Source organism: Hypanus sabinus, chromosome 19 (assembly GCF_030144855.1).
Source record: "Hypanus sabinus isolate sHypSab1 chromosome 19, sHypSab1.hap1, whole genome shotgun sequence".
NCBI classification, from domain to species: Eukaryota; Metazoa; Chordata; class Chondrichthyes; order Myliobatiformes; family Dasyatidae; genus Hypanus; species Hypanus sabinus.
In genome coordinates, this window is record NC_082724.1 from 70538544 (window position 1) to 70550651 (window position 12108).

The 12108-nt window shown below is 40.6% G+C and overlaps 1 protein-coding gene across 2 annotated transcripts in view; it reads left to right on the forward strand.

Annotated features, from left to right (window-relative positions):
* Positions 1–12108, forward strand: part of stab1 (stabilin 1) — a 323963-nt gene that overhangs the window by 36183 nt on the left and 275672 nt on the right. For both annotated transcript variants that reach the window (XM_059944646.1, XM_059944645.1), the window contains exon 6: positions 10834–10929. In XM_059944646.1, the coding sequence (XP_059800629.1) occupies positions 10834–10929 (96 nt within the window). The remainder of the gene's footprint in view (positions 1–10833; positions 10930–12108) is intronic.

The following is a 12108-nucleotide window of genomic DNA, read 5'->3' on the forward strand; positions in this document are numbered from 1 at the left end:
TAGTATCAAGATATTTTATTGGAGAATGGTAAGGTAGCAGTCAATTACCTGAAGCTTAACAGAAAGTGGATAATGCAACAAGAGAATGATCCAAAAGACAAAAGTAAATCAACAACAGAATGGTTTAAAAAGAACAAAATTTGTGTTTTGGAATGGCCGAGTCAAAGTCCTGACCTTAATCCTATAGAAATGTTGCGGAAGGACCTGAAGCAAGTAGTTCATGTAAGGAAACCCACCAACATTGCAGTAGTAATGTTGACAAAAAATGGAGGACAAACTTGCTAAATATTTTGTGTTAATCTTCACTAGCAGTGTGCCAGGAATTTGAGAATGTCAGGGGCAAAAGTGAGTGTAGTTGATGTTACTGGGGAGAAGGTCTTTGGGAAGCTGAAAGGTTTGAAGTAGATAAGTCACCTGGACTGGATGGCCTAGAGCACAGGGTTCTGAAAGAGGTAGCTGAAGTGATTGTGGAGGCATTACTAATGTGCTTTCAAGACTTACTAGATACTGGAATGTTTCAGAGGACTGGAAAATTGCAAATGTTACTCTACTTAGGAAGAGAAGGAGGTAAGAGAAAGGAAATTAGAGGCCAGTTAGCTTGACCTCAGTGGTTGGGAAGATGTTGGGAGTCCATTATGGATGAGGCACGTGTTTAATAAAGGCCAAAATCAGTATGGTTTTTTCAAAGGGAAATCTTACCTGACAAATCTGTTGGAATTCTTTGAGGAAATAACAAGCAGGATAGACAAAGGAGAGTCAGAGGATGTTGTTTATTTGGATTTTCAGAAGGCCCTTGACAAAATGCCATACCTGAAGCTGCTTAACAAGATAAGAGCCCATTGTATTACAGGAGCGATACTAGCATGGATAGAAGATTGGCTGACTGGCAGGAGGCAAAGGGTGGGAACAAAGTGGGCCTTTTCTGGTTGGCTGCCAGTGATCAGTGGTGTTCCATAGGGGTCAGTGATGGGACTGCTTCTTTTCACATTACATGCCAGTGATTTGGATGATGGAATTGATAGCTTTGTGGCCAAGTTTGCAGATGCTACGAAGATAGGTGGAGGGAGGGGTAATGTTAAGGAAGCAGGGAATCCACAGATGGACTTGTACATGCTGGGAAAATAGGCAAATAATTGGCAGATGGAGTATAGTATAGGGAGGTGTATGATAATTCACTTTGTTAGAAGGAATGAAGGCATAGTCTATTTTCTAAATGTGCAGGAAGTTCAAAAATCCAAGATACAAAAAGACTTTTGATCCCTTGTGTAGGATTTCCTCAAGGCTAACTTGTAGGTTGAGTTGATGGTAAGGAAGGCAAATGTAATGTTAGTATTCATTTTGAGAGGACTAGAATATAAAGGGAAAGATGTAATGCTGAAGCTTTATGAGGCATTGGTCAGACCACACTTGAAATATTGTGTACAGTTATGGGATCCTTGTCTAAGAGTCGATGTACTGGCATTGGAGAGAGTCCAGGGGAGGTTCACAACAATGATGCTAGGAATGAAAGAGTTAACATATGAAGAGCATTTGTTGGCTCTGGACCTGTACTGAAGAATGGGGGTGGGGATGTGGGGGGTGGGAGTATTTCACTGAAACCTATTGAACATTGAAAGGCCTAGATAAAGTGGATGTGGAGAGGATATTTCCTATAATGAGGGAGTCTAGGACCAGAGGACACAATCTCAGAATAGAAGGACACCCATTTAGAATAGAGATGAAAGGAATTTCTTTAGCTATAGGGTAGTGAATCTGTGGGATGCAATGCCATACATGGCTGTGGAGGCCAAATCATTTAAAGTGAGGTTGAGATGTTCTCAGTTCGTCAGGTTGTAAAATGTTATGGGGAGAAGGCAGGAAAATGGGGCTGAGAGGGTTGAGAAATGGCAGAGCAGACCCAATGGGCTGCTCCTATGTCCTATATGATCCATTGTCAGCACTTACCAGCCAACATACAGTATTTGAGCAACACTTAAAAAACTGGTAGAACTCAGCAGGTCAGGTAGCACCATGGAGGAAATGGGACAGTCACAGTTTATGGTTGAGATGAAGGTCTCAGCCTGAAATATTTCCCTCCATAGATGCTGCCTTGCTTGCTGAGTTTTCAGGTTCCAGCATCAGTAGGCTTCTGGGTCTGCAGCATATCTGAGTGCAGTTTGAAGAGCAAGACAAACTCATGCTGTGGAGCTAATGACAGTCCACACTTGTTAAATGAATTCTTTATAAAGAGCTTTGTGTAAAACAAATCATTTATATTTCTCATTTGATTTTTAAGTGCTTGTTGAGTCAAGTCATAGAAAACGAGGTGTTGGCGGACAGAGGTAATCCAAAAGAATGCTTACCAACGATATGTGATATATGCAGCAACGATATGTGAGAGTTCAAATGGAAGTCAAAGTTAATACCCATTTCTGTCAGCAAGGAAATAACTTTATTTAAAGAGTGGTTCCAAGAACTCACAGTATCTTAAAGAGATCATAACGAACTGAAAACTCACATGAGAAACACCAATGCCCTTGAATTGAAAATCGCACAAAAAGTATTGGATATGACTCAGTCCATCATAGGTAAAGCCTCCCCACCACTGAGCACATCTATGTGAAGCATTGTCGCAGGAAAGCAGCAACCATCATCAGAGACGCTCACCAGCCTGGTCAGGACCTACACCACCATGTTCAGGAACAGTTATTACCTGTTAACCATCAGACTCTTGAACTACAGGGGATAGCTTCACCTGTCACATGATTGAAATATTTCCACAACTTATGGACTCACTTCTAAGGGCTCTTCATTTCATGTTCTTGATATTTATTTTCCTTCTTTTTATATTTGCGCTTTGTTACCTTTTACCTACTGGTTGAATGTCCAAGTTGGTGTGATCTTCCATGGTTATTATTCTATTATGAATTTATTGAGTATACCCACAAGAAAATGAATCCAGGGGTTGTATTTGGTGACATATATGTACTTTGATAATAAATTTACTTTGAAGTTTGAACTTTGATGTGGCAATAAATCTTCCCAAGCAACAGTGAAATAATGAACAGATTATCTGGTTGAGGGTGTTGATGAAGAAATGAGAATTAGAACACTGGGAGAAGTTAATTCTTTCATCTTAAAATTGAGTCATGGAATCTATAACATCCACCTGAGAAAGGATATGGGTTCTCTGTTTAATGCTTCGTCTGATGGATATTACCACTGCTAGTTCACATTCCTCTTTGCTCTGTGAGGTATAAATCTAGATTTTGAGCTCAAGCTTTGATTGTGAAGTAGTGGTTTTAAATATAGGCTAGGTTAATTTTTACTGCTGAAAACCATTTACTGCAGATGTTTTCCATCTTTTTACTACCTTGCAGACTTCCAGTCATCCTTCGACATGATCACAGGCCTACGGATTATGGAACTAGGCTATGTGCAGCTAAGCTCTGAAACAGAGCTCAGACCAGGTTCTCCAGACAAAGGAATTATTGTCATTGCATGTCCTTAGTTTGCTTCACACCGTGGTTTTGCTGGCCTCATTCTGCCCCTCAGTTCTGCTTGCAGTCAATAGCCATAAGCCTCCTGTGGCTTGGATGTTGGCTGTCAAAGCTCGCTGGTGGATCTGGAACTAGTTATGCTTTATCCAAAGAGAGTTGAAACAATGTGCACATCCATTTTCATTATTTTAACTCTGTGCGCTCCATCGGAGTGGGCAGATCTCCTTGCCTGCAAATTAATCTGCACCAGGTAGTACGGCCTTACAGGTAATGAGCCAATGAAAAGTTCCTGAGAAAAATCTACATAGAATAAAGATTAAAAATTAGCTTTATTTGTCACATATACACGGAAACATACAGTGATCTATATTGTTTTCGTCAAATCAAATCAGAGAGGATTGTGTTGGGCAGCCTACAAGTGTCACCACGCTCCCGGTGCCAGCATAGCATTCCCACAGCTCACGAATACAGGAGGGTACTGGAACACCCACGTGGTCACGGGAGGACATACAGGCAGCAAAGGGAATTCATCCTGCATATTACTGAGCCACCTGTAAATTGCTGAGATTTGTGGGCACAGATCCATAAGTTTTCCTTGAAGTAAGCACAGGCCAAGAAATTGGGCTGTGGTGTGTTCATTTGTCAGCCACTGAGACTTCAAGAGAGCAAGTGTAAGTGTACTCCTGGCTGGAAGTGGGCATCTGCCAGACAGTGTCAGAGCCGATTACTTGTCCCTGTTTGAGGACCAGTCTATCAGCTGGCTCAGAAGCAGCCTAGGTCATTTGGGCCTAGCAGAAACCGAGACCAGAGTTCCCCCACAGCAAAGAAGATAAATAATGAGTTGGAAATTGCTGGAAATGTTCAGTTAAGATATTAACTGTGTAGAATATGAACCAACCAACACCTAGAGGAGAATGGAGATAGCACGATTTCGAATGGCTTTAATCCCTTCAGATTCAGGGCAGGATGTGCTGCTGAAGTGGCAAAGGGTGTTGAGATTTCACTGGATGCTTTGTATGGACAGGAGCCTCTTTAGCAGATAATTGCACTTCTCTTCCCCTTGCATGCATGTATGTTTTGTGTCAGTAGGCCATGAGGTTTTATGTTTATCCCGTCTGCAATGTTGTTGAACCTGACAGTGGTGTGGCTTGATAAATTGGCCATACTCATTCATTTCTGAAGGCCTTATAATGGGATTTCCATCCACTAGGATTTGGCACGTGCTGAGGTAGAGTTACCAGGACTTCAGGAAGGTTAGTCAGTGCCAAATCCCAGACTTCTGCAAAAAAGGCATCAATGGTGGGGGGGGGGGGGGGGGGTGGAATCTGCGGGATGGCAAAAACTCAAGTCAAAATGCTGGCAGGCAAAACCTAAACTTCAAAGCACTTGCCTGCAGCAACAGCAGTGACCTTGCTTAAGGACACAGCATAGCAGGCAATTTACCCCTCACATCCACTTCATCTAAACTGAGAGCAAAGGGAAGAAGGCAAGCACAAAGAGGCAAAGTAGAAGGCTGGCCAGCTCTTGCTCCACCCCATCCCCTTGTTTCTTTATAGTGGCTTTCTGCTCTTTAACCTTTCAGTTCAGATGAAGGGTCTCAACCTAATAGATCAACTGTCCATTTTTCTTTACTATAGATTCTACCTAACTTGCTGAGCTCCTCCTGCATATTGCTTTTAGATCGATATTCCAGTATCTGCAGCCTCTTCTGGCTGCCTTTTCCTCAAAATAGGTGCATTTAAAATGTACTGACTAGGTGTGTGAAGTAAAGGGAGCTCAAGCCTAAGAAAAACTTTAGTGTCCATAGCATGGAAGGGAGATTAAGGCCCATCTTTGGAGGTATGGTTGCCATTGAAGTCTAATGAGAAGCACAAGTTGGATTGAATTTTAGCTGGCAAAATACACAAACTAAAAGAAAATGGGGCAGTTAGTTTCACCGTGATTTTATTGCTCCAACATAGCACAAAACAGTCTCTTAGTGGTCACTCTGTTTTTGATCTTTGAGTCTACCATTGTGTTGAGGGGAAAAAAAATCAAAAAAAAATGTGTTCTTGTAAATATAATTAAGGAGCCTGAGACATTAGCCTCTGGTTTCCTGCCTGAGTGTGGAATGAACAATACTCAGTTTATTAATATAACCGTTAAGAAAGTAATGGAGTGACAACCTCCATTCATTAGAAATGAAAACAATAAATGCTGGGAACATTCAGTCAATCAGGAAGCATCTGGGGAGCGAAAAACATGGGGCTAATTGATAACCTTTTGTGGGAAATGGGAAACGTCACATGCGAAAAATAACTTTAAAACAAGTGTAAAGTTCAGTGAAAGCAAAACCTTTTATATGGAGGCAGTGAAGTTAAGAGGTAAATTGTTCAGGATTAGAATGTTTGGTTAGGCGAAGTAGACAAAGTCTGATCCACTCTTACCTCTCGTGCTAGTACTCAACTAGATTTTCCAAAAAAAAAGCTCAGTATATACTTGAAGAAGAGCACCACCGCTTTGAAGTTAGATGGTATATTATTTCTTTCAGTGCTCTATGATCCAAAGCTAATTCACTCTAGGATAAATTATGCTTGCCATTCTTGGGCAAAATTTCCCCATGTCAGTCATTGTGCAATGTGTGTTTCAGTTCCTCCCAACATAAATTATACTTCCCAGCTCCAGCAGACTATTGTCATCTAACCAACACCTCCCAACATTCCTATGGCCCGTGAAGCAGCAGGAAATGGATGTTTTGCAATCTAATGGGTCAATAATGTCCGATACACTGGTTACATCACTGGAAGCAATTTTGAAGCATTATAATGACGCCAGTGGGTATCAGAGACCACTGGACAGGATCCATATTCACAGTCCTTGCCCTCAGAGATTATTGATAGATGCAATATGCTTCATCTATCTCAATAAGCAGCAAATCAATATGTTCTCAGTGGTTGAAATTTGTGACATTTTGTCGGACAACTTTTGGCCATGCGCTCTGGCCTGGGCTGCTCCACTGTGGAGGCCAAAGAGATGGTGATTCAACTTCTGAGCCTCAAGATCAATCCAAAGCAGCTGCTGTTGATCCTTGCCATGTTTTGCAGTTTGCTACCTCCAAAAGCATTAATGCAACCAATTCTCATTTTGCTTACGAAATTGATTTTAGTGAGTAGGTAGCATCTTGTGCACTGGGAATTGCAAACATTGTTGGTTTCCTTAAAGCCAAGCCTGCCATTGATTACAGTCATGGTCCCATAGGAGTTCCCCTCAAAAGCACCAGCAGAAGAAAGATTTGGCATTGAAGGTACCTAATGCTGCAACAAGAATTTTCTCAAGGACAGTTCTGAGACTATCTCATTCTACACAGGACAGAGAGAACGTGTACCTGTGGTGTTCAACATTCCCATACGGAGAGACACTTCTCAAAAATATTGCAAATTTCCCTATGTTCCTGTTTCATTTACCTCCAGAATACTCTAATATAATGAGGCACATAAGAGATTCTGCAGAGGCTGGAAATCCAGAGTAACACTACAGTATGCTGGAAGAACTCAGCAGGTCAGGTAGCATCTTTGGAGGGCAATAAACAGTCAACATTTCAGGTGAAAACATTTCGTCCTGTCCTGATGAACGGTCTTGGCCTGAAACATCGACTTATTGCTTTCCATAGATGGTGCCTGACCTGTTGAGTTCCTCCAGCATTTTGTGTGTGTAACTTCTTCCTTCTGTTGCTTTTCAGGTCTGTTTGCTCTGCTTGTAGCATGATAAGGCGTTAACCCTAGTTCCTATTAAATTAATATCTTGTGCTAATTACTTGAGGGTTGCAAATCGCTTTAAGTGTTCTTGCACTCTGAAGTCTATATGCAATTTACTTTCCTTGAGGTGGGATCCATTCCTCTAGTGTTATGAATGGTCAGACTATTTAATACTGACCTCGATAGTCAGTAATCACCATTGTATCTATTGCATCTTGGAATACCAGCTGTCTGATTAGCCGTTTGTCAGGTATGTGTTTGGGAGATGAATTGAAAGAGGAAATCTCTTTCAGAGAGAATCATTAAAAAACTTTGAAGAGCAAGCTCAGTATGTCAGAAAAATCAAGTTAAAATCAGATGTTATACTTATTCATTACAGGGCCGGTATGGCAGGAGATTACTTACTATAGTTCACATTCATGTGCTTTGCATTAGAGAAGTACTCAATATTATTTGAAAATTATTCTTCAATGGCTTAAAACTAGCCATTATGACTGTGTTATTTGACCCCAATGGCATGTCATTAACCTCATTACACCAGAGGTTCAACCAGTACCAAAACACTGTGACTTTTCTTTACATGTTGAAAGGGAGTTTGAGTCCTAAGTTAATAGAATGTTAAACTTTTGATCTTGATGAATAGCACAGTGGGCTTGAAGGACTGCTAGCCAGTTCCTGCTCACATTACCCAATTAGAGGAGATGAGGGTGTTTAATAAACAATAAGTTATCTTACATTTAAAGACTTGACTGATGCATAGGGTGAGTATAGCAGATGCCTTTGAGATTTGGAGTTGGGTGTGTGGGAGTCTATAAGTTACAGGATGCAAATACACTCAATGGGGTAATGTGGAGCTCATCTGGCGATGTCAATGTAATTTCCTACAATTCTGTTCCATCAAGGAGTGATGTTTCCAGGAGATAACTGGAAACATTACTGACAAGATCAAAATCCAGGGTATTTCTGGCAGGCGTTTCTACACACAATACTGGCATACACAACCTTCTTCCTGGGCTCACTTGGGAGTCTTCAGTGTCCCTTCTGAGAATATCTGAAAGCACTTTGCTGTAATTTCTCTCTCCCTTCATGGTGTGTGTTGCTGCTTGTGACCTGCGTGCCATTCAAGGTGGAAACCATTCTCTGCTTGCTGTACAATCAAGTGTGGGCAGCTGCAGTGTACATGGGATCAGGACAGCTTGTAAGCTGTATTTTGGTACTTAATGGAAAACATGCAAGCAATGCTATGTATCTGACTTCTTACAAGTTTCACAATTTTTTTTCTTTTTGAGGGGGACCTGTTATGGCACACGCTACACAATCCCCCCCACCCCCAAACAAATTAGATTTCTAGGCTCTTGTTTTTCTGCTTGCTACTTTTCAGCCTCTTGGCCTTAATCTTGATGTTAAAGAGCTTGTAGAGGCAGCTACCATTCTGATGTTTAAAAGCGATTTTTGGCATATACATGGATAGAAAAGTTTTAGAAGGGTATTGGTCAAAGTCGGGCATATGGGACTAGCTCAGACAGACCTCTTGGTCAGCATGGATGGTTTGGGCAGAAGGGCCTGTTTCATAAACACAAAGTACACTGCAGATGCTGGGGTCAATGCAACATGTACAACATGCTGGAGGAACTCAGCTGGTCGGGCAGCATCCATAGAAATGAGCAGTCAACGTTTATTAACGTCCTGACGAAGGGTCTTGGTCCGAAACGTTGACTGCTCGTTTCCACGGATGCTGCCCAACCTGGTGAGGGCCTATTTCATGCTGATTCAGTTTTCGTCCCAACAGTAATACAGCTGCTGATGTTGATTTGGTGAACCAGAGCTTTTGGCAATGTTGAGGATGTCAATTTGTGCTTTGGTTTAATACTATTTATTGGCACATGCTGAACATTCTGTTGAAAGATCAATTGCCTGAAAAGTTAATCTCTTTTCATTTCTCTACAGGTGTTGACTGATTAGCTGATTAGTGGTTTCTGTTTTTAAATTGCCAGTACTTCCCAGTCAATAGAATCATTACAGATACAATCAACATACTGTATAGAGGAGCGATAGTTATAATTTTTTTAAAGGTCCTGGCACATGTTGATTGCCCTTGGCATAAAATGGCACATAAGACAGGTTCCAGGATTGGCAGTTTTGCCGTTATAAAGGGCTGATTGAGCAGGATAGGCCTATGCTCTCTGGAGTTTAGGCAAATGCAAAGTGATCTCACTAAAACTTATAAAATGTTTACAGTCTCAACAGGCTGAATGCAGGGCAGTTGTTCCTTCTCTAGCAATGTCGACCCAGGAGTCACATCTTAGGTTAAAGGCAAAGTCATTTGGGTCTGTGATGGTGAAATTTCTTCACACAGACTGTATCTTTGAAATGCTCTATCATGCATGGTTACGGCAGCATATTCTTTATGCAATATTACACTGCCAGCATGCCCGCTTTCAGACAAGGCAATGTCTGTCATCTTACCGGGCTGTAAATTATCCTGTGTCTCTGGCAGGGAAATTCTCATGGTATCATGGCCACTGATTTCTCCTTAACACTACAGATTATCTGGTGGTGACTGATCTTCCAAAGGTATATCTTTAGGCTACAAAGTGTAATGAGATGTCCTTGGGCTAGAAAGTCAGCAAAAAATGCAAGTTACTTCCTTTTCTGCCCACTTGTGGTCAGGCATTGTTGATTTTATTTTATCCTACAATGTATTTTTCAGAGGAAAATAAAAGAAAATTTGTTGAAATTTATGATCACCTGGATTAAGGAGCTGAACAATTTTCCAGTTACCATATCTGATACCAATATCAGATGGTCACATGATCTAATTATAGTTCAGATTAATTATACGCTCCATGAGACTAGGAGGCAAATTGGTTGGAGATTGTTGCGAAGGGGATGCCAGTGAGGAATTGGTCTGGAGAGTGTTTAGACATTGGATAAGTTGATGGTTTTGGCTGAAGGACTGCGATGGTTTTCTGGTGCCACATTGGTTGAGGAGGCAAATTGGGGCAAAATGTTCAAGAGGATGTCATGAACAGGTTGAAACCTGGAGGTTGAAGAGGTGGAAAGGACAGCTGGTATGACAGCTGCAATTTACTTTAAGAGGATATACTGAGGCAGGTACCCTGTGTGAGACTTTGGAGTCCTAATGACAAGGCAGACCGAATGTGGTGTGAAAGCTTTTGAATGAAAACCAGCCTGGTCTGAAGGCTGTTTATATGTGGTCCAAAAAGATGAAGATATTCAGGGTGTTACAAGAGGTTGTGTCTTGCCCGATCTATGTGATGTAATCTCCAATTGCATTATCATTTGCTCTGAATCTAATAGTAGAATCTTGATCCTGTAAATAGGTGATCAAAACTCTTCTTTCCCTGATCTATTTAGGTCAACCATAATGTAGTCTATTGCTTAGAATTTGACCTCTGATTGATAACCTAATTGTGCTATATAGCAATAGCTATGAATTTTAAAATGGTGTCACTTAGGAGAATAATAAGGTAAAGGCTTGTCTGAAGTGCACATAATATTGTGCAAATGGAAATTGGTGATGGTAATAGAAGAAATTAATGCTTAGAATAATATTCACCATGTTTCACTCTATTGTGTTTGGCTGTGTTTATCTAAAGGATGCAAATGTATACATGGAATCTGCAACAATGGGATTACTGGAAATGGAAGCTGCATTTGTTTTTCTGGTTACACTGGGCCAAAATGTGATGAAGGTAAGCATTCTTTCTTAGCGGAGGTTGAATTTAAAATTTATATTTAGAGGGATGGCCACTGCCCCTTTGTGTTCTATTGCTCAGTTCAATGTTAACCTAGCAGGAAACTGACAGAAAACAGGATAATGTCTACTTTACACTGATAAATTTTGCTTTTGAATGGGGTACAGTAGCACAATCACTAAGTTACTAGGCTTGCAGTGATTTAGAGAGATGGAATTGGTTGTCATCACCTTCTCAAAGGCAGTTAGGGATAGGCAATAATCACTGGCCAATGAGTAGGGGAACATGGTTGCAATTATTAAATGAATCTGAGAGAACATTTTTATTAACACCGTTATGAATTCCCTTTTTTCCACTGGTTAAGTTGTTTTAAACTGTGTACCTTTCAGAATAAGCTGCATGATTCCTTTGAGTGCCTGTTTAATTCCGCACACTCTCTTTTCTGTTGACTGGATCCCCAAATACCGAAAATTGTTAATAATTGATTTTAATCTTTGTAGAAGGATGGCAGGGGTTACTCCGCCTATTTTAAGCTTACTAGAAAGCACTAATGAGATTTAAGTATAATGATGTAGTAGAAACATTCACATCAGGTTGGTGCTCAAGACTCTTTTAATAAATATATGTAGACCCGTGAGCTGGAAACTCTCTCTTCTCCCTCTGATGAATGTACCAAGTAAATTCCAACTCTTTAAATTTGAGACTGATATGGAAAGTCTTATTTAATGTCCTTCATATGAAGAAATAGAGGGATATTGTAAGATGGATGTAGAATGAACTTTAATCGACATGTGGCCTTGCTGTGCCTAGTCTAGGAAATGGTTGGTTGAAGGACTGCCTAAAATGGGGAAATAATGTGTTTTGTTACCAGCACCCTTCGGCACAATAATTATACAAAAACAAAAAAGAACCAGCAAAATCTTGTTGTAAGAGATCGTGTGCTTCGTGTGTAACATCTTGGGATTAAAATAAATCCAGGTTGACTTTTTTATCTTTTGTATTAAATAGAATGACCTGGACCCCATTTATTTTCATGAACAATGTGATTATTTTGTTAATGGCATAAAACAACACAGATTTCAAAGAACTTGTCTTACTGATCTGGTGGGACATTTGGTTCCTTTCATGTTCTATTACTCAATTCAATGCTAAAAGGTTGACAATAATTGTCTGTTG